The 23,587-nt window shown below is 39.4% G+C and overlaps 1 protein-coding gene across 2 annotated transcripts in view; it reads left to right on the top strand.

The window, feature by feature from the left end:
- The window catches only part of arhgap27 (Rho GTPase activating protein 27), a 38,301-nt gene extending 14,786 nt beyond the window's left edge, over positions 1-23,515 (top strand). The window contains exons 3-18 of one of the 2 annotated variants that reach the window (XM_034708791.1): positions 7,315-7,788; positions 9,343-9,582; positions 11,134-11,214; positions 11,412-11,534; positions 13,318-13,404; positions 16,360-16,427; positions 16,598-16,685; positions 17,411-17,512; positions 17,735-17,833; positions 19,814-19,919; positions 20,019-20,153; positions 20,264-20,362; positions 20,458-20,535; positions 20,667-20,798; positions 20,939-21,044; positions 22,428-23,515. In XM_034708791.1, coding sequence (XP_034564682.1) covers positions 7,315-7,788; positions 9,343-9,582; positions 11,134-11,214; positions 11,412-11,534; positions 13,318-13,404; positions 16,360-16,427; positions 16,598-16,685; positions 17,411-17,512; positions 17,735-17,833; positions 19,814-19,919; positions 20,019-20,153; positions 20,264-20,362; positions 20,458-20,535; positions 20,667-20,798; positions 20,939-21,044; positions 22,428-22,605 — 2,196 coding nt within the window. In that variant the 3' untranslated portion in view covers positions 22,606-23,515. The remainder of the gene's footprint in view (positions 1-7,314; positions 7,789-9,342; positions 9,583-11,133; positions 11,215-11,411; positions 11,535-13,317; positions 13,405-16,359; positions 16,428-16,597; positions 16,686-17,410; positions 17,513-17,734; positions 17,834-19,813; positions 19,920-20,018; positions 20,154-20,263; positions 20,363-20,457; positions 20,536-20,666; positions 20,799-20,938; positions 21,045-22,427) is intronic. The other variant, XM_034708792.1, reaches the window with a different exon arrangement.
- The last annotated feature ends 72 nt before the right edge of the window (positions 23,516-23,587 follow it).

Raw genomic sequence — 23,587 nt, 5'->3', positions numbered from 1 at the left:
TAAAGTTGTTCCAAGAGATGATTGTAGTCTGAACTACAGTAACCTCATCAAGGATAGAGACTAAGACCTTGTATTGCTAATTTAAAGGTCCATTATTCTACCTTCTTTGCTAACCTAAAGGCTGAAAAAGGTACAACAGGTACTGCAGAATGAAGACATTTGGAACATAAACTATGGGACAGTGTTAATTTTCATCTAGCTTTATGTGCAGCAGATGTAAAGAGACTCTGGAAATAGTTTAGTTTATTCACACACGTCATCACAAATGTACATCTATATATATTCAGTAAACATTTTCACAATGGTTGGATGTTTGGAAGGGGGTGACCCCAAGGAAGCTATTTAAAGCTTTTGATAGGGGCCCCAATTTCCGACATATAAAGTGGCAACAGACAAGATACAACAACAACATACTAACAGACAACAAACACACAACAGGCAATCCCAATGTTGTGGTTACATACATAGATTAGTGGGTGCATTGATATGATCAGTAAATGAATCATAAATTGCCAGAAGTTGCAATTTTAGCTTTTGCTGGAAGATAGAGATGGAGTGTGACATTTTTAACCCATCGTCGAGCTCATTCCATATCTGGGGCCCTTTGAATACAATGCTGAAGCTGGTACATTTTAACCATCGCTTTTTCCCCAGTGATTAGGTTTTTATTCCTGGTGGCATGTGTATAGCCACCAGGCCAACCAATATGCTAGCACAAGTATTAAGTCCTGTTATTGCTCTATCTTTGCTAGCATAAGTGCTAGAAGGGATAAAAGCACTTTGCTAAAGAAGTAAACCAGGCCTGTTAAATGGAGACTGTAGCTTAAAGCAATGCCAAAGACACTAGCATAAGTCATTTTAGGTACTGTCTTTGCTAGCATAAGTGCTACAAAGATACTATGCTTAGGAATCAAACCAGTCCTCTTTAATTAATGATGTGTAGCTGTTATTGACATTTGGATGTGTATCAAATTGAATATGTCTGTAGGTCTTTGTAAACTAAATGCTAAATGCATTAGCTTAATGTTACTGAAAGTTAGCTTAACCAGTTTGGAATCAGAACGCTAATATTCTGAAAACACATGAACATTTCCTGGACATGTTTTTCTGTTAGCAAAAGTTGTGTTAACTTTTTGTGGGCTTTTCTAATCTGATGTTTTAGGAATTATGAATGATATATCTTTGAATTAAATGATCTGAAAGGAATTACAAACAATTTTGATTTGAATGCTAATGACTCAAAGACAGTGTTTAGAGGAGTCACGAAGGCAAGGCAACTTTATTTGTATAGTGCATTTCATACACAAGGGCAACTCAATGTGCTTTACATTAAAACATTAAAAGCATTGGAAACATTCAGACAAGCATAAAATAGCACAATTAGAATGACAAATATAATAAAACCGAAAAGAAAAGGAACATTTGAAATATATTAAAAATGAAATAAAAATTTGCATTTAAAGTGAGTTAAAATAAGCTAAGATAGGAAGGCAGTGGCAAATAAAGAGTCTTAATCTTTGATTTAAAAGAGGTGAGAGTTGGAGCAGACGAACTGGAAAAGTGTGAAACTTCTGATTATGAACTGTTATAGATGTTTAAGTGTTTGTATGTAAGAGCAGAGTAGTTCTAGAGTTCAAGTATAATTCATTACATGAGGAAAAACACAAGTAGGCCTCCTTTTAAATTGTATTCAGCCTTGGTAAATAGCTAGTATGTAAAAGTAAACATGGACACTAAAAAAACAAACCAGCGATTTTAAAATATTTCCTTTAAAAACTATTGTCTGAGCTTAATATAGTATCACACTTGCATAACTTTTCACTATATCAGCAAACTGAATGAGAAAAGTCATTTGGACAACACCAACAGTCTACAGCTTGTGTGTGGTTGCACCATCTACAACAAGAAACTTGACATACCATACAAAGCAAAGCCATGTGGCTACATTCCTAGATTACTAAACGGAGCAAGGGTGTGTTTCACTATGAATCCATCTTAGTCTGATGTGTTTTCATGCTGCTGCTCAGTGCTGGTCCCTACAAATCGACAACAATCAACACTCACATCATAGATTTATTTATTGATATATATCTGTTTGCTCTGTTTTCCTTTCATTTCACGGAGGAAGGGAACATTCCAGCGCAGCTATTTCAGAGATCAATGATGCAGCTCTTTCATTTCCTCTGTCTGACTCTGTGAGTCGTTCCGTGTTATTTGGAATCAATGTTTCAGGGTCAGCTGTCTGGTTGTCTGCATTGATTGTCTCTTGGGCGTATTGACAGTGATAATGAAGTAAAGTCAGCAAAGTGGTAACACTGAATGGACAGATAAAAAAAACAGGAGAGTGTGATTTCAGTTTTACGCCTCCGCCTGTTTTTCAGAAGCATGAATCTTGTAATCTTGTAAAGGGGTATTGCTGTAATACATAAGACTCAATAAGAAGTGTAAAGCATCTCCTGTATTCAAAAACAGAGGTTTCATTAATACAACATACTTAAAAGTGTCACTTTTTTTTTTTTTAGTTATATTTTTGGGGCTTTTTGCCTTTATTATATAGGACAGCTGAAGACAGACAGGAAATGCGGGGAGTAGAGAGCAGGGAAGACATGCAGGAAATGGTCGACTGGTCGGGAATCGAGCCAGCGACCCCTGCGACGAGGACTGTAGCCTCTGTACGTGGGGCGCTTAGACCGCTAGGCCACCAGCGCCCCAAAAGTGTCACATTTATAACACATTTAAATGGTCTGTTTGATGGTGTAGCATAAAAGGCAACAACTGGTGTTAAAATAGAATAGAATAGAGAATAGAATAGCCTTTATTTGTCATTGTCTGGTTTACAATGAAATTAGAAGCGCTGCTCCTGAAGGTGCATGTGATAAATAGAAATAAAATAAAAACAGGTAGAAAATATTTCTAAAAGACAATATAAATATAGCAATAATATAAAACAAACGTTGAATATATACAGTCAGGTCTGGAGAAGAGGTATTTGGATTTAAGATATTGCCCATATATGAAAAGTTTTCACAGTCAAAAAAGAAGCCAGTGCTGTAAACACAAAAAGCTGCAGTTCCTTGAGTGTCCTCTTGGCTACAAAAGCTTGAGTGTCCTTGGTTGGCTACAAAAGCTAAGGAATCCCCATTAGGTCCAATGTTAAATTGCACATTTTTTATAACAGACATAAACATGTTTGCAGCCTGGTTCAAAAATAGCTCATTTTCAATCTTGAAAAAGCTGCACAAGGGTGATTTTTGTTTTGTTTTGATTACATTAAGGCGAGGTTAAGCATACATTTTCATAATGAGTGGCGTGGCCAAGCTGACTGACAGGTGGGCACACTGTATGACAGAAAACATAAGGCCTGCCTCACCTCCACCTCTTTGTCTCTTTGTAGATTGTTCAATTGTCAGGTTGAAGTAGCATTTTCAAAATGGCCACCGCTATCATTGGGCCTCATATTGAAACTGAATCTATTTTCTTTTTATAGTCTTTTTTTTGAAGTTATATATTTGGGCCTTGACACTTCTATTTGACTGACAGACAGGAAATGTGGGGGGAGCAGAGAGCGGTGAGGACAGCTCGGGTCGAGAGTCCGGCAACCTCTGTGACAAGGACTAAAGCCTCTGTATATGGGGTGGGCTTAGACCGCTAGGCCAATCATGCAAAGGCATGTCTGGACATTATTGAATCCATGGAGTCATTCATTTTCTTTGTTAGTGAAGCAATGTGTCTCTGGATTAAGAAAACTTTATTCAGTCAGTTTGTTAGAAAACATTCTACATGCAGCTTTAAAAAATTGAAGTACAATGTCGGCAAAAGACTTAAAACATTTAACTGTTAGAAAATCACTTTGTGCAAAGTAGCTGCAGCTTTAAAATGTGAAGTATTTGTCTCTGAAATGTGATGGTCTTCAGGTTTACAATAGATCAATCTGAAAATACTTGCACAAGAACCACAACATTTCAACCAAAAGCAGTGCTGAAGTCGGTGCCCTTTCTTTCCACCACAAAGATGTGGCCTCCTTTGCATGTTTTCTTCTATAGCACACAGCATATTTAGCACAGTGATGAGCACATGCGGCAGACACACACACACAGGTCTCAGGTCTTGGTAAATATAGACCATGAGGCTTGGTGAGAGACAAGAGGTAGTTAAGAGAACGGTCTGTGCGTGTCAGCAGCCTCTCTTTATATTCGTGTCATCATGACGGCGTTCAAAAGACTCTGCAGGGCAGTTAATCCCAGAGGTCTGAGTGTGAGGAAGAATAGTGGTCCCAGTGGAGCGCAGGTGAGAAAAGAACAACTCTGTGAAAGATATCATTGTTTTTACCTCAGCAGGGGTTTTTTTCAAGCCTGACTCTGACCGTAAATTTTGTGTCAGAGCTTTGGGGACAGAGGCATCCTTTCATTGCATCTCAGTTGTACTCAAATTGTGGTTCTGTAGACAAATTATGTGTGACCTATGAGTATTTGCATGTCATGTTTCTGTCATGCATGCAGCAAGTCGTCATGAAGAGCTTTTTCCATGAAGGTGTCATATCACGACAAATAGAGCTTTCTTTAATACAGTAGCTGAAAATTCAGATCACATCAGAGTCAAACGATCAGGGAAGCGAGATAACCTGGATGTAGTGTGAAGATTAATCTGGTTTGTTGTCTTCTACAATGAGTCAGATATTTGTTTTTGCCATGATCACACGACAGCCACCTTCCTCAGCTCTATTTTTCTGTAACTTTGTGCTGCTGTCTTTATTAATTCTGTGCATGTAGGTATAAATCAAATACCGTCTACTCCTCCCTAACTGATAAGCATTTGATATACTGTTGGACAGAGGAAAATTAGGCCTTATATTTCAAGTTGAAACAGCATATCTCACGACCCTTGAATTTCTAACAGCAGTTAACAATAGCGGTCAACCACTTCCTAGCTTACATAGCCATGTGATAGTGTTGCTGAACACAAAAGTTAAGCCTGAATTCTTAGCTAATGTCTTCATTAGTTTCTGCAGTGGTAACTTTTTAGCCTTCTAACTACAGAGGCAATGCTAAGTTGTAAGTTGGCCAAAGCGAAGTTAGGCCATATTAAGAGTTAACACGACATATTTGATCGCAAATTAGCTATCAAACAACAGCTAACATCAGCATTTGTAAACCATTACAGCACAGGAAAGAAAGCTATACATCCTGAGCTAACATGAGCTCTTGCAGCATTAGCTTGCTAACTTGGAAAAGGGTTGCCAAGTTTGTCACTACTAAATAAGGGACAGGTGCACGGTGCCATGGTGGTGTGAGCTGAGCATGATGTGTGAATTCAGTGTATTCTGATTCTGATTCAACTGAAATGCAGAAAGTGTGTATATTCCCTTTAATCCTTAAGATAAGATAAGATAAGATACTCCTTTATTCGTCCCACAACGGGGAAATTCATGGAGTTACAGCAGCAAACAAGAAGGTGTACAGTACAAGAATTTCAACAAGAATATATATATATAAAAAAAATGTTCATCTAAGATGACAGATTGGCCATAATTCTCCTGTCAGCCACCTCCTCCACATGGTCCAGGACTGAGCTGGCCTTCTTCACCAGTTAGCTCAGTCTTGCTCTCCTGTATCCTGTCCGCCCACAGCAGGTGAAATCCTTCCAATGTGGCGTTCGTGTCCGGTGTTACTGTATCATTATGTGACCTCATATGAATAAACCTCAAAGAAACTGCAATTTGTCTCTTTACATCAAAAAACAGGCAAAAGAAAAAATTAATCCAAAAGAGGAGTATGATTCACTAAATTGTTCTTTTTCCATGGATACTTTTTGCTGCTCTTGACTGACTCAAGCAGTCTTTTGTCCTTTTGCACAGCCAGAGAGAAGTCCTTACATGACAAGTCACACTTTACAGATATTTGAAGTTCATTTTTGATCAGCTCTGTGCTGCATCTGTTTCTTGAGTCTGACCATTTAATGGCCATCAGAGAGAAAATCCTCTCCACACTTTTTTTGCAGGACTTGGTGCATTTGCACTGTATTCAAGTGATGCGCCTGAGGGGGCCTGTGATTGGATGACAGGCGGTGTGATGATACAAGAGTTAATAGTCAATATACGGGACAATTAAAGGCCCTGTATGAAACAAACCAATTTAGCCCAATATACGGGATGTCCCGGTTAATACGGGACAGTTGGCAACCCTAAAAGAAAGACACAAACACTTAGCTAACATTAGCTCCTGTAGCATTAGCTTGCTAACTTGAAAGGCAATGCTAATATTTAAGCTCATAACAAAGCCAGGTCAAATACAGAAAAAAACACTAGATGAAATGACAGTATAAAAAAAATCCCAAGCACACTAGAGCCAAATGTCAAGCAAAACCAACATATTTGACAGCCACTGTCAGACTACAGCTAACAGTAGCATTCAAGCTAGCTAGCAGAACTATTTAACTATGTTACAGGAAAACAAAGAAAGCATTATCATGAGCTCCTGCAGTGTGAGTCTGTAAGCTTACAATCAAGATAATGAGTAAATAATGAAAAGATAATCAATGATTAAATATTTGTTGCATAGTGATAAATAAATAAATCTGTAAGCTTGAAAAAGTAGCTGAAAATGATAAGCATGCAACATACATTAGAAGCTTTAATGACAGATAGCAACATGCTAACATGCAAGCCTCCTTTAAAAAATAATAGAGGTAAAAATCTTCAGCTAGCATTACAGTTAGCAAGATGTTACATCCCTTATGTCATTTACATCACATGTTAGCAAGGAAGAGGTTGAATTCTAAAGTCAGCAATGCATTACATTAGTTTAAGAGTTTCAAATATGTCTTATGGATTGATTGTTTTGCTTTTTTTACAAAACAAACTACAGACCGGCGCAGTGTTTGGTTTGTTAGGATGACTAATACATAAACTTTCGACTTGTTTCTGGCACGAGAGCGTCTAATCATGTGTGTGGGTGTTTTCAGTGCCAGAAAATGAGACTAAAGTTGTGATGATCATTGTTGTAGGAGGAACATCTTTGTGGTGTATGTATTTTTTCAGCTGTGGGCTACTTCCTGTGCTATTTCAGATGCAAAAGGCTGATGTAATGAGAGCTTCAATAAGCAGAGAGCTAAAGTCTGGCACTTGACACCTCTTGATTCACCTTTAATCTTGTGGAATTATGTTTAAAAAGATAAGAACAGTGATTTGTATGCTGTTTTGCATTTTAAAAAACCACACAGTCATTGTACGTGACATTAACTTTAGTTCTAGCTCTGAAGAAGAACCTGTGTGTGTATTTGAAGCTCTAAATCTGCATGTTTTTGGCCTCTTCACAGGTGGAGAATGAAAGCCTCAGATCAGCCGTGTACGTCAATGTAGCACAACTACGCCAAAGCATCTCAGAGTCTCCCCCCTCGGCTCCTTCATCCTACTCTCCTTCCTTCCTTGACCCAGAGGGATGGGAGGTGCATGTTGACCAGGAAAGTGGACAGGAGTACTACTATCACCCCTCGACGGGGCGCACCACCTGGGACAACCCGTTCCTCGACTCCCCTTTGGACCCTGAGCCACCTCAAGAAGAGGACGCTTGCTCCCCTTCGCCTCCTCAGTCTCCCGCCCTTTCTCCATCCACCGCCTCCCCCTCAGGGTGGACCTCAGATTGGGAGCAGTTGGTGGATGAGACCAGTGGTCGCCCTTACTTCTACAACCCAATGTCTGGGGAGACGTCCTGGGAGCCTCCAGAGCAGCTGAGCCCGTATCCTGCTCAGATGGAGCCGATGAGCGTGCACAGGTTTCACGAGGACGGGCCGGTAAGGACAGCCTGGCTGCTCTACTTAGCCCCTCTCTGGCTCCTGTTTTAGCTTCACCCAGGGGACAGCTGTAAATACAGTCTTCTTTTAATGGGATTAAATCTCCAGCACCTACATAGCAGACAGGACTCATTTTCATTAGGAAGCCCAAAGCACCAGTGCAGCGTCTCTAACAGTAATTTGGCCCCAACACTGAGAGAAGATGTGTCCACACTTTTGAGTATTTCAGTCTTATATAGGATTTGAAAGATGATGGGAAATGTTCACAGCTCTGATTTAAAAAATATCAGAAGAAAGAGGGTACATCTCGCTACTTTTCTTAACAATGTAGGCCCCAGTTGACCCCTTTTCTGTCCCATAACTTTTGAGTTAGAGAACAATGTTAATGGGGCAAGAAAGAAGCACACTGAGGCCATGGAAGTGCTGTGACGTGTTTATCAAATCCTTTTGGAAAAGTCATTAGACTCTATTAATGGTGTCACAGTGGGAAAGGAATCAGCTGACATCATGCAGCGAGATGAAGCAACTTTTTATCACAAAACCTTAGTGAAGGAAAGAGCGGAGTCATTGTCAGACGTAAGAATTGTAGCAATCGTTCGTAACCTTGATGTCAAACTGTACGAGTAATGACTCAAGGTGTAGTTCCTGGAAGTAGCAGAGTTTATTTTGGAAAGCTAAAGGTGAGAACTTTGGTTCCTCTTTCATGTTTGTATGCTGACTGTGAAGCTAGAGCTAACACATGATTATCTTACCCAAGCATAAAGTTTGTAATGAAGGAGACGCAGCTCGCCTGGCTGTGTTGAAAGTAAAAGCTCCAGGAAGTTACGGCTCATCACCAACATAACAGCTCATCAAAACTACAAAGTATTTCATACAGATTGAACACATGAGACTCAGAAAGTTAATGGATGAGTTTTAGAGATGCTGGAAGGTGGGGTTTTGTGCCCTTTGGACAGAGCTAACTTTACTATATGGCTTCTAGCTGTACCTTAAAATTTAATCTTGTCATTTAACACTTAGAAGAAGCTAGTGTGAAGATTACCAGGAATGTTGAATCATCTATTCAACAAAAAAAAGAAGGAAAGCATGTAACAAAATATGTGGGGTTTATTTATTTTATTTTGTAGCATTTTCCATCTTAAAGACTTCAAAAACTGCTAAAGTCAAAGAAAAAATGAAATTACTGGATGATCTAAGAACAAATTATGGACATGCAACTTATGCTAAGTGGTTGCAAGAAGAAACTGCAAAAAAATAAATTCTTACAAAGTGTTTTTGTCTCATTTCCAGTCATAATGTATCATTAGTTTAAATCGAAGTCACATTCACCTGACAAGTCCAGATATAACATCTTATTTCAAGATATTCACAGCCAAAAATGACAATAACATTTCCAAAAATACTAAATTACATTTTGTTTCAAGGCAAGATTTAAGTTTTTGCAGAGCATTTTGTTCCTCCAAAGAGTTGCGTGTCATAAAGTTTGTAAAACAATGAACTGCAATATTCATCTTAATTAAAGCATGCTGTGATTCCACCCTTTCTCACCCCCAGCCTCCTCTTCCCGAGGAGGACTACCCCACAGAGCTCTACACGGCTGCAGTACCACCTGAGCCCTACGATCAGCCCCTGGCCACGGGTCCTCCCACCCTCCCTAAAGAGTACACCCTCAGCCACGTGAGCCGGACCATCATCCCGAGAGCCAACCTGGACCGCAGCACACCAGCTGGCTGGAACCTGACTGTTGAACCCAGCGGGACCTGGGTGTTCACCAACGAACACTCTCCAGAGCAGGTAGGTCCAAACTTCACGGCTGTCTGGAGTACGTTTTAATGGACGAAGAGACACTCTAATAAAAGGTTTGGGGCCTTTTCTAAACAACTGATAAAAAAACTGAAAAGTCTTTAAAAACAGATCATCCACCCAGGAATCACTGAATTTTCTGTGCAGCAAATTAACTTCTACAAAAGTCTACACAAGAGCTGGACAGGAGAGTCACTACCTGATTATCAAAATACACAAGGAGCATCAGATGCAGCCTCCCCATTTTGAGAATTGTGAAGTTGTCAATAGAAGAGCTGTCAGACGGTGCATGATGATGCTTCTACGATGTTGATTCAAGTTTAACTACAGCTTAGGAGCCCACAGTCTCTCATGAAACAGAAGCCTCAGTGGACCACCGTACAATAAGTGTTGTGAACGTTTTCCTTTTGATACCTTCTCTTCATTTTAATTCAAATTTGATATATTTAAATAAATTGTGAACGTGGAAACCTGTCACAGTTAGTACAGACATTAATATTATTAATATTATTATTATTTTATTTTATTTTATTTGGCTGTTGCACCTTTATTTGGAAAGGACAAAACAGTGGATAGAGGAGGACACTGGAAGAGAGAGTAGGGGAATGACAAGCGTGAAGGGGCCACAGGCTGCTCCCTATATGTGCACGTGACTTGATCATTGAATATAGAAATTATTTTTCACTCGAGCCAGTCAAATGAGGCGATAAAAATACTTCAAGAAGGTAGAAAAGTCAGCAAAGTGCCTTCCTCAACGCTGAGGATATAGTTCTTTGCTGAAACGCGTCTGTACGCTTCTCTGTACGCCACTCTGCCCAGATTAAAAGACGTTAAAGAACATTTATTGTCCTCACTTTTCTACCTTCTTGTAGTCTTTGTGTAGTCATGAACCTGAAGGGTGTTTATAGTTTGACCTTTGTTTGAATTGATTTTCCTATCGCCTTAAAAGCTCTGTGACAAACTGTCACTTTATGTTGATTTTGGCGCCCCCTGTGGACAAAAGTGTTCTTCTTATCTATTTGCTGCTTTGTCTTGTGTGTATGTAATCTGATCAGAAATACCTTATTTACCCCGGAGGACATGAGGTCATTACAGTTTCTCTTATACACAATAAAGAAGAATATTAGAGTATTAATAGAAAGTATGAATAAAATAAGACATCAAATTTAATGAAATTAAAAATATTACAGAAGCACAGAATATTTAAAATCAGCAATTTACCAAGTGCTAAAAATGTGACATAAACAGAGCACATGGTGAGGATATTGCAAAGGAAAAAAAGTGTTTTTAACAAAATATCTCACCTAGCTTCTGACAGTTAAATGTGTCATTCAACGACCACCTTTGCTTTGGAAAATGTGTTAACGGCTGGTCTGACACCCACCCTGTGAAAGTGGTTTCAGGAACAGATCAGTCTTGTAACTGATGGTCTTGTTTGCTTTTGTAGGTCAACATGAGGCGTCAGTATAAATTTCAGTCTGTTTCTTTAAGATGTAAAAACTCCTCACTGGAGCTTTAATAAACAAATGTTCTTGTTCACAGTGGATCAAGTCTGTGGATGATCGAGGGCAGACCTACTACTATCTGAGGGACGGCTCCAAGTCTCAGTGGAACCTGCCTGAGGTAAAACTCTCTCCCTGCGTATGGATCAATGGAAAACTTTTTCCACTTTGTTCATGAAGCACATCAGATGGAAAGTGTTATCAGAGCAGCTTCAGATGACTCTTGTCTGGTTTAAAGTAAAACAGGTCACATCGTCCCTCAAGATTTCAAATTGTTGTATTAAAATGAAACCAAACTGAGGTGGTTTGTCCCTCCAGGCCCCCGGAGGGCCCGGCCAGTCCAGAGTGGAGAATGGTGTCGAAGGAGACAACGTGTCAATCATCAAAAACTGGAGACACACTATGGGACCTGCACAGCTCAACCTGGCCCCAGATGAAGGGGTACAAACACACACTCTCTCACACACACACACATACACGCTCAGACCTGCACACGTTGTATCACACACTCAGGGTGTGTCAGCTCAGACTAAAAGGTTCAGTCAGGCAGAAGTCGGGAGGGTGAGTCCCTGTTTGAGGACAGACACTCCCAGGTTTTTAAACCCTTATTTAGCAAAGCAAATCAGCTGCAGTGAGCTTGTATTTACAGGGACAGCCTGAGTACCGAGCGGCACAGGGAGAGCTACACATGTACACAAACAAAATACAAATAAGGGCTTCATTCTCAGGAGCTCATGTGTAACAGTCAGACATTCAAGGTCACAATATTCATGGCATTTAAGGCCTCTGGTTATTTCTTTCTCAACAAATAAACAAAACTTGAGACATCAATTCTCCTTAAATCTTCTTGTAGATGTGTTTGAAATTATTTGTCTTTATTTGTTTTAATACTGGCTCATGCTCGGAGCAAACACAGCACCTTGAATAGCCAAAGGTAAACAGACACCTTTGTTTGCGACCACAGAGACTTTGTAGGACTTCGTAGTACTTAAAACTTCTGTGAGGAGTTTTTATCTGATTATGAAACAGAATGAAATTAATATTGATGACCAGCAAAAGCAAACAAGACCACCAGAAGAAGAATGACTAGTTCAAAACAGCTTCTCTTTTTTTTAGGTCCTGCTGTGGACAAGGTGTCAGACGAAGTGAAGCAATTAACTGCATGCTGCCAAAACAGCCTCTTTTTTTAATTTAACACAACAAAGACTATGAACAAATAACATATTTGATTATTAAAATAAGGCAGGATGAGGTTTTTTTTTTATCTATAAAGATTTTTAAAACACCCCTTTCACATGTACAGAACAAAGGACCAAACAAAGACTATTCTGTCCATAAGGGAGGCGCCAAAACTACACTAATCAAACATTACTCACTGGAGCTTTAAGTAGGAGTGGCTATATCACAGTGTGAAACTGAACATCTTAGATCTTGCATAACTTAAAACAAAATACATAATTCCTGCATAATATACTAGCACAATGTACTGATAAATATGTTTATATATATTTTGATTATTGTCATAAATCTAAGTGTAAGTTAAGTCTACAGAAGCTTGTTTAAAAGAGGAGCTACTGATGTTTAAAATGCATTTTCTGGGGTTGTTTTGGCCTAGCGGTCTGGGCGTGCACCCCATGTACGGAGGCTGTAGCCCTCGTCACAGAGGTCGCAGGTTTGATTCCAGCCTCGACCATTTGCTGCATGTCCTCCCCCGCTCTCTGCTCCCCACATTTCCTGTCTCTCTTCAGCTGTCCTGTCCATGAAAGGGCAAAAAAAATAAATTAAATAAAACGCATTTTTGGGGCCAGGCTGGTCGCACGCCCATATAGTGTCCAGCCTGCAGCCCCTTTCTCACATGTCACTCCCCTACTCTCTCTTTCAGTTTCCTGCTCTATCCATTGTCCTCTCCTATCCAAATAAAGGTGCAAAAAAACCCAAAAACATAACTAAGAAATAAAAAATAAATACAGTTTAAACATGCATTTCCTTTTCTTTTTGGAGAGATGTTTTTACAAGCATAGGGAAAAAAACTGACAAAAATTAGATAAATGAGATATAAAATGCAAAATGTAAGCATCTACAAAGAAAAGTCTTGTCATGCATCAGTCTTTTTTTTTCTTTAATTTGCAGATACTCTAAAGACTAAGTGAAAACTGTATAAAGAAATGTAAATCTTATAAAAACTGGATCCTAATACGTTCCCTCTTCTCTCCCCGTTCTGCAGAGGTTCGTCCCGACTCACAGGAGGAACACGTCAGACTACAGCAGCGACAGCTCCAGCACGGGGAACTCTCCAGAGACGCAACACAACGTGAGTGAAGCGTGTCATTCTGGTCCGGTCTGCTGATACTTGTTACTGCAGAATAACACTGAGCTGTTTGTGATATGTGAAAGGTGTTTTGTTGTATCTCTCTCTGAAGGCGTTTGGGTTTCGACCCTGGAGAAGCCCTTATTATCTGACATCGAGGTGGCTGCGTTACAATGTGGGTTATAAGTGTGAGAGTTCACCTGAGCGTCATGCATAGATAGTGTCTATCTATGATGGGTGAAGGTGTGACTATAGATCACTGTAGAAGTGTTTGTTGCACTGGATCAGGCTTTTTTTCTTCATTCCATCAAACATTATGTTCACGTGAATCACCATGACATACATTAAGAGATGGATTTCCAATGCTGGGATTCATGTGTGGGAGAATTGCTCAGGGGCTAATCTGCACCATACATACTGTAACTGCAGACTTTGACATGTGAGCTTGCATAGAGCAAAAAAAAGCAGCTTTGAAGATGTGAAAACAAATTAGAGACAGCACAGAACTTGCTGCTTTCAGTGCAGCCATTGCATCCTCATTATCAGACGTCTGTTTTGTGCCTCCAGTGGCCTTTTCATTCAGTCACAGTCCATAACAAAGCATCATGTAGGTTTTAAGGCTGTCTGGTGCCATCAGCAGTTATTACAGGCAACTACTGAATCATAGAAAATGTGCATTCAATTATTTGTTTGACCATTTTGTTCATTTTTCTGCAAAAATTACAAAAGCTGTACTCACATATGCACAAAACTTCTGAAAAATCTCCCCAAATTTTTGAGGTGGGCTGCACGTGTGAACGCAAACAGACAGAATTCTCACCCCAATTCTCTTACCCAGCATTTTTCCTTTAAGCTTCTTATCAACATTTTTATGTGGAGTCAGGGAAAATCAGGTGAAGCCGATGTGAGACAGCAGCTATCAGGAAGGGGTGATGAAGTTTATATCATGCAACTGGTGCAAACCCAGAAGAGGGAGATTTAACTGAATGAGTAAGAACATCTGGGTTGAAGAAGGAGAGATTTTTTCATGTCCAGATTAGATGAGATGTCACATTTATCCATTCTCACGTGCTCTCTGTTGCTTTGACGCCATCTTGCTGTAAATATTACATTGCGGCTTTTGCAGCATGATTTTGATGTCGTGTCCGGCCTCCTGAGACTCATCTGTCCTCTTGCCCACCACCTCCTACTCAGTCAGGGAACTTTGAACCCTGTGAGGATAAGCTGCTCTGGAAAATTTGGGGGCAGAGCTCCTGAAATTTTCACGAGAAGACTGAAACCAACAGTTCCCTGATCCTATTTCAAGTGTTACTGTGTACATGTATTTCTTATTCCTCAGTGCCACATAGCTCAATAATTTCCTATCTCACAACACAACAATAAGTCAGACTATTGTAATTCTTTAATGCATGAAACACTCACTAGTTAAACCCAGTGACACTGTCCTCCTGCTGTAAACACTCCCTCACTCCCCTATAGCTCCTCAATCTATGTTCTATTCAGCCCTGTTCACTAAAAAACTACAGTTCCCATCTTTTTATAGCATTAGCATACTTTTAAACATAAACTATATCCATGTGACCCATTTTTCTGCCTCCATTCCCAGTGACAACCATAGCCAGAAGCATTGGGTTTTTAGGTCATCCGTTTGTCTCGTGGACACAGAGAGGCCTTAAAGACTTTGTTTCAATGTGGCACATATTGTTCATCAACTCAGACTCAAAGATGAACTCTTTCAACACATGTTCTCTGTCATAACTTACAAACTTAACACCTTAGTTTCACAAAGACACTAGGATAAATGATGGTTAAGTTAGTGGGTTTCGGCCCGTCATTATGAGTCCTCCATACTACTCTTCTGAGAGCTACGTGTTACTCACTAGAAATGATTCACTGAAAGCATGCATGTCAACAATATTCACCACAGCCTCTATGTTTATCATGAACATCACAGACTCTTTATTTTGTTGAACTTTACACAGCTGAAGTATTGCTCTATTGACCTTTATCTTCATTTGTCATCGTTCAGAGAGCAACAAAGATAAAATCATGACTGGCTGATCACTTTTCATTTTCTGTGATGTGAGGCAAATTAGAAATTCACAACTGTACAGAGACCGCAACACTACGAAGCCCCTGAATCCTGCAAAGATGGTCATTTTTATCTTCTGCCGACAAGAGAATGATCTTGCACGTTATTATATCGTCCCCACAGGATGAAGTAGTTTTGGAAGCTGTTGTGTTACACTCTCTTTCCATGTGTGATGAACCCGACATAAAGGTCCACTTTTGTCTCCAACATGCTGTTTATTCTGATAACAGCAGAAACACATTAGGGCTCTCACAGCTGCCTCTGAGGGAGTGATGAGCTGAAGAAAATGCTTGAATACAGAAAAATGTGATTTAGCTAATGTGGGATTGCATTGCCATCCCATGCAGGTACATGATCTAACTAGGGCAGGGTTCCTAAAGTGTGGGTCGGGACCCAAAAATACATTAAAAAAAAACAGTATCAGGGCGCTGGTGGCCTAGCGGTCTAAGCGCTTCACATACAGAGGCTATAGTTCTCCTCGCAGAGGGTGCCGGTTCAATTCCTCACGTGACCATTTGCTGCATGTCTTCCCCCACTCTCTGCTCCCCACATTTCCTGTCTCTCTACAGCTGTCCTATCAATAAATGCAAAAAATGACCAAAAATATAACTTAAAAAAAAACAAACAGTTTCAGAATCATTACCACTGCTACAGTTTAATAACTTGAGTGCACAAGATAAAAATGTCTACCTTATGGGACCTCAGGGGCTCCATATCATACTGGAGTTTGTGTCTGAATATAGCTCACATGGCTTCATTGTAAAGTTGTTTTCCTTCATATCCTTCCATAATCAGACATCATGTTGGCATCACATTTAGAAGCAGTCTTTAAATAATGAACAGCTCTGGATTGTTTTCATTCTCAGGTGCAGAACTTGGAGAAAGCAGGAATTCTCAACAAAACAAAAGTGTCCGAGAACGGCAAGAAAGTAAGGTGAGCTGAGTTTCCCTCTGAGGTCTTTTCTTCCTTTGCAGATGTGAGTCTCTCATGTTTCCCTTTCTGAGTTTAAGATGAGTTTGGTGTCCCGTGTCCCGTGTCGTCTCCCCCAAAGCTCTCTGTTTTGGCTTTGTGATGAGGTGGTGATGCTTGTTCTCTGATTTCAGGAAAAACTGGACCCAGACGTGGACGGTTCTCCTCGGGGGAGTGCTGACGTTCCACAAAGATCCGAAGTCTGCGTTAACAGGGGCGTCGGTACGATTTACACTTTATATTCACAAGAAACACAAAAGTAGATATACACGTGTTAACAAAAGGAGAACCAGCATGGGTTTGTGCTGTGAAGGAATGTGACTGAATATTTCCTGGGGATGCTTTACATATTTCTGCCTTTTTCCCACAAGAGTAAGAGTGCTGTTTAGTTTCTTGTTTTAAAAATGATGCACAGAAGCAAAGAAGTCGTCTGTTATCACTGCACAATCTTTCTTCATCACAGGGTTGTTTGCATTTTTACCTCAGTGAAGATCTGAATACTTCCTCCACTGCTGTTAGACTCAGAGGAGGAGAGTGTTCATCCAGCGTTAATAAAACGCTCTGACACCTGAATGCTGCTCCTGTTGCATTCTGAACATTTCTGCGAGGGTTGTTTCTGGGTGAGAACTCGGGGACAGAATGAACCTTGACTTTCCATTTTTAATCCTAAAGTTTCAACACATCGCCTGGAACTTTGTTCTTTTGTTTACTCCCCACTTTGGGATTGTGTTCCATACTGTATAAAGAAAATGAAACATTAACCTGCAGCTCTATGCAGGCGGTTGTGTCACCTCTCTGAGGAGTCACGGCACAGACGAGCCCTGAGGCCAGAGGCTGACAGGGACACTCGCAGCTTTTGTTTAAGCGTGGCTCATTTCTTGGAATGTGGAGCCGTCAGTTTCGTAAACAGCTGTTTTTTCTCTCTCTTTTTTTTTGTCTCTGTGCAGAACAAAACCAATCAGATTGTCCCGGAGGTGACGGTGGACCTGCGGGGAGCCACGATTGGCTGGGCCTCGAAGGAGAAATCCAGCAAAAAGAATGTTTTAGAGGTGTGTTCGTTCAGATGTTTCTATCTCGACCAAATACAGTAGTAACACATGTGCCTTTATTTTTAGCGCTCTCAGTTCCATTCAGGAAACAGGGTTATTTCTGAAGGGTATTTATGCTCCTATAAATATCCCAAAGTAGAAGAAGTGTTGTGATTAAATGTGATTTTGTGCATGATTATTGTTCCCTAAGATAACTTTAACACCTCACTCTCTCCTCTCTAGTTAAAAGGAAAGAACGGTGTGGAGTTTCTGATTCAGTACGACACAGAAAGCATCATCAGTGACTGGCACAAAGTCTTAGTGGACGCCATACGGCAACTGGTGAGTCTGTTCATCACCAATGAGGAAATAATCCAGTTTAATTTTGGTGGAATCTCTTTTGTTAGTGTATCATTTACAAAACTCAGGGGTTAGAACGTGACGTCAAAAGTACAAAATTGCTGTGTTCAATAATTGTATTTAATATGAAATTTATTATCAGATATTCATCCTTCCCTGGAGTTTTTGTCTCTGTGACCGTCTTCACAAATCATGTCATGCAAGTTTTTGACACTCTTAAGAAACAGTGAAGGTGTCAACAAAGTGTCCTTCTCTGTTCCTTAAAAGAGATTACAGCAGATGAATGCACTGATCTTGTGCAATAAGGGAAATGTGCATGATTTGCTGTTTGTGGTTGCGTTGATGTGTTACTATGTTTGCATGAGGATTGTTGTAAGTTTTTGGGTTCGTATTTATCGGTGCTATTGTGGAGGCAGTTAAACATCTGCAGCACTTGAGTTTAAGATTCATTTCCTGAAGTAAAAACAGTTGTGTAGTGTATCGTATCCTGTCATATTGAGTCCTATCATATCGTGCGGTGGGATCTGGTGTGGTATGGTGTTGTTCAATTTTGCATGTTGTATCCTTTCAGGGTGTGTCCTTCTGTATCGTATGACTTAATTTTGTTTCGTGTTGTGATGTATTGTACCTTATTGTATTGTTTAACTTTGTTTTGTGCCACGTCAATTTGTGTCCTATCATATTGTTTAATTTTGTGTAGTGTAGTATGGTTGAATTTCTTGTAGTGTCATATCATGTCGTACCCTGTGGAATCCTGTCGTATCGTATGGTTTAATGTCGTGTCCTATTGTATCATATTGTTTTACTTTGTTTTGTGTTATGTCAATTTGTGTCCTGTCATATTGTGTAATATCATGCAGTGTTGTCATATCATGTCATATCGTGTCATATGGTTTAATTTCGTGTTGTGTTGTTTTGTGTCATGTCATATCAAATCATGCGGTGTCATTTTGTGTCATGTTGTGTTTTATTGTATCTTATTGTTTAACTTTATTTTGTGTCATGTCAATTCATGTCCTGTCATATTGTAGCGTATCATGTGGTGTCATGTCTTAGGATTTAATTTTGTGTTGTTTCGTGTCATATCTTACTGTATGGTTTAATTTTGTTTCATGTCATAAAATATTAATAATACGTTTTATTTATAGGCGCCTTTCTGGACACTCAACATCACCTTACAACATAACCAACAGTAAAAAAAACACCCAACAGTAAATGAATACATAAATACAACATAATAACTATGCAATATATATCAACATATACTATATAATATATCAAATTGTATGCCTTCATTTTGTTTTGTGTTATAAAATAATAATAATGCATTTTATTTATAGGCGCCTTTCTGGACACTCAACATCACCTTACAACATAACCAACAGTAAAAAAAAACACCCAACAGTACATGAATACATAATTACAATTATATGGAATAACTATGCAATATATATAAACATATACAATATAATATTTTCATATTGTATGGTTTCATTTCGTGTTGAATCGGTTGTATTGTATCGTATCATATCGTTTAACTTTGTTTTGTGTCATGTCAATTTGTGTCGTGTCATATTGTATCATATGTCGTATCCTATCCTATCGTAGGGTTTAATTTCGTGTGGTGTCGTGTCGCATTGTACTTCAATAAAAACAGTTTGTCCTAGAAAATTCCTTAAAACATTTGTTGATATGCTTTGGAAATCTCAATAATTTGGAAGATGTAACTATTTGAAGAATCTCTTAAAGGAATTAAAGACTTGAAGTAATCTGAATATTCAACTTGAGAAGATTCTCTGATTCAGATTGTTATCTAGTGTGACTAATCTCTGCACCGTGACAACCAGCACTGAGTGAAAATGAATTAAGTCCATCTTAAAGTGCATAATTTCAGACCACATTGTGTATTACTTGTGTTTGATTTACTCACTGTGTGTGTGTGTGTGTGTGTGTGTTCATCAGGAGTACCAGGACCATCATTCAGACGAGGAGGACAGCGACCTGTACGAGAAGATCCCCGGCATTGAGAGAGAAGACAAGGTCGCTGCAAGCGTCGACAAGAGAAGACGTAAGAACATTTTTTGATTTGAGTAATTGTTTCAGGATGTTTGATATCATATCCAGCTATAAATACTAACAGTTTAAATTTCTGATTGCTTTTTCTTAGCCTCCAGGCAGAGCGTCACACACTCGTCCAGCAATGCAGGAGAGAATGATCAGAAAAGAGTTCGGACTAAGCTGATGAAGTTCCTCATGAAGCGACCCACGCTGCAGTCTGTCAAAGAGAAGGGATACATCAGAGGTGACTTCAAACACTACAGCATAATGTTGTTATTTCAGACTGTGGCTGATTTCAGTGAGAGCTACTTCTCCTTTTACTCTAACTATAATAATGCTTGTTTTTCACTTTAGAAAATGTGTTTGGTTGTCATCTGGCCACGCTGTGCGCTCAGGAGAGGACTACAGTTCCAAGTTTTGTAGAGAAATGCATCAAAGCAGTGGAAAGAAGAGGTAACCATCCCTGTCTGGGCCTCTAGTTGAACAATAGTGTTGCATTTTTGCTGTGAGTGATATGAATCAAAGCTGACTCTTGTGTTGATCTGTAGGTTTGGACATCGATGGACTGTACAGAGTGAGCGGGAACCTCGCTGTCATTCAGAAACTACGTTATAAGGCAGATCATGGTACACTTTATGAATGTTTAAATCAAATACTTAAATAAAAAGAAATGCAATGATGGATCCAACAAGTCTCTTTAGACAGCAGCGCCCCCTGCTGTTCAGTAACGTCCTGTGCTTCTGTTGTGTTCAAACAGAGGAGCTGGACCTCGAGGATGGTCTGTGGGAAGACGTTCACGTCATCACCGGAGCGTTGAAGCTGTTTTTCCGAGAGCTTCCTGAGCCGCTTTTCCCTTTCAGCCACTTCAATGACTTCATCACCGCCATCAGTGAGCACAGATTTAGATCCATGACTCTGCTTTATATATTGGTTCTAACTACAGCAAATGTTTCAGTAAATGTCACTGTTGCTGCCTTTTTTTATTTTGTTATATTTGTGTAAAATTCTTGACTCTCTTCCTCTTCCCAGGGATTCCAGACTACAACACAAAGTTGGATTGCATTTATGAACTGGTCAAGACACTTCCTCCTTCAAATCATGACACCATGAAACTCCTTTTTGGACATTTAAGCAGGTATTTATCTTTACTTTGTTTGAATTAGAACATGGATGCAAAACAACTTTCTTGTACTAAACTGCGACAAATCAAACATCATCATCATCGGCCCCAAAAATCCCCTCACCAAAACCGCCCAGAACTTCTTCCTCACATTTATTAACACCTCTCTGACTCCATCACCACATATTCGTAACCTCAGCGGAAATTTTGACACCAACCTCACTTTTGAAAAACATATCACCCACACAAAATGAAAACTAAAGGGAACAGGGCGTTCAAAGTGAGGGGTCCGACACTTTGCCCGGGGAGATCAGGTCTGCTGAGTCAGTGAGCTCTTTTAAATCCCTTCTTAAAACATATTTTTATCGTAGAGCCTTCCCGTATTTTATCTGAATTTTATTTGACTATATTTTATTTTAACCATCTTAAAAAATATATTTTAAAATAATTGTATCCCTTTAGAATAAAGGTTCTTTTGGGGGATTTTATGTCTTTTAAAATGTTTTATTTCTTTATCTTGACGTTCGGTTTTTATTTTGCTGCCTGTTTTATTTTGCTGCCCATGTAAAGCACTTTGTAACTTGGTTTTTGAAAAGTGCTCTACAAATAAAATTATTAATTAATTAATTATTATTATTATCACCAAAACCGGCTTCTTTCACCTGAAGAACATTGCTAGACTCCGCCCACTACTCTCCTCTTCTGCAGCTGAAACCCTGATCCATTTATTCATTACCTCCAGAATCAACTACTGTAGCTGCCCATCTACTTACTCACGCCCATTCCTGCAATCACATCACCCACTGTCTTTCAAAACCTCCACTGGCCCCCCATCCCCAAACGCATTACAAAGCCCTCCATCACCTGGACCCCTCCTATCTCACTGACCTGCTTCACCCTCACACTGTCTTGTCTTAGCTAACTTCATGTTTGTGGGGGGTTTTTGTGTCTGTTTTGTTGTGTGATCCATTTTTGGTCACTGATCTCACCCTGAAATGCTTCTGGCTCACTCTAATGTGTACATATTGATTCCCCCAGGTTGTATTTAGTTCTAATAATCTTTAAAAACAGTGGAGTGCAGAGGAAATGAACAATATTCTTCTTTTGTATGCCAGTGCTCTGTATAACGAACTGCTGTTCAAATACAAAAATAAAGAATTAAAATATAAAGAAAGGATAAAATTAAAAAGATAAAACGATGTTAAAACAACGGTAGTGACAGTAATAAGGGTAACAAACCAGTTTGGTAATACGTTTTTTAAATGTTACCTGCCTGCTTCTCTAACTTTTGAAAATTGTAACAACAACATTGAATTTACCTCTCTCTCTCTCTCTCTCTCTCTCTCTCTCTCTCTCTCTCTCTCTCTCTCTCCCTCCCTTCCTCCCTCCCTCCAACAGGTTGATTCAGTTCGGGGAAGACAATCGTATGACCGTGCAGAACGTGGCGATCGTATTCGGTCCGACTCTGCTCCGCCCGGAGATGGAGTCCTCGAACCTCGCCATGCACATGGTCTTCCAGAACCAGATAGTGGAGTTCATCCTGAATGAATACGAGCATATCTTCTACTCCAGCTAGAGCCGCCGCACGCCTCCATCATAGACCTGTGCAAAATCTAAATGTGCATTTACAGTCTGCATGAACATAAACGGCTTCACTTTGACATCTAAAACAGAAACTCCTCCTGTAAAGTAAAGAAAGGGCTCCTCCAGTTTGTCAGAATATTTGAAGTCTAAAACTGAAATATTAGATGAAAGCATCTTCAGATTATACTCACTGAGCATATTTGGAGCATGTTTGACACTTAATGATCTATCTTTGGCAGTATTGTTGGATTACAGGTATAGCTTAGCTTCCCGTCTCAGGACTGTTGAGCTTGTTGTGATGATGGAAATCGATCCTGGAGAGTCCAGCTGTCTTAACCTCACGAGTCACTTTCTGGAGATTTTACTTCTTTTAGTTATTTGTCTTTCTAAACCACCGTGAAAATAGAGCCCAAGTCGTACTTGGTCAGGTGCATCAATGCTGTCTTTAAGAGACTATCAACAGTAGCTTTCATCTTTATTTTAGAGAGTTTAATGACTTTTCAATGTTGTTTTTAAATTGCAGTATATCACAAAGGCCAATAACTGAGATTGTTCTAATGTTTTTGTTCTGAAGTCTTATTTTTACCTGTGAATTTTATTGTAATATAGAAATGTATAAAAAGAAATATTAATACCAACATCCTGCCATGAAGTAGAAGATGACATAGAATACTCGGGCAACATATTGTTTATTTTAAATCGTGCTTCACGTGAAGAAACTGTAACAACACCTTAAAAGATAAACTAGTTATTGAGACTTTGACAGTTGTCAGTAAATAAGAGACAGACAGTGGATTCTAGAAAAGATTTATAATCTGTAAATAGAGATAGACGGCATATTTATGCTTCAAGAAGAGAATGCACAATATTCCATAATAAAAATAACTTTGTAAAAAAGAAAAGATGTGTGTTTATTCCTTTCTAAAATGTGTTTTGTTCAGTTCTACCTGATGTCTTAACATGTGTGCTGCTTT

This window comes from Notolabrus celidotus, chromosome 18, assembly GCF_009762535.1.
Source record: "Notolabrus celidotus isolate fNotCel1 chromosome 18, fNotCel1.pri, whole genome shotgun sequence".
Taxonomy (NCBI): Eukaryota; Metazoa; Chordata; class Actinopteri; order Labriformes; family Labridae; genus Notolabrus; species Notolabrus celidotus.
This window is presented reverse-complemented; position numbering and strand designations above follow the sequence as displayed.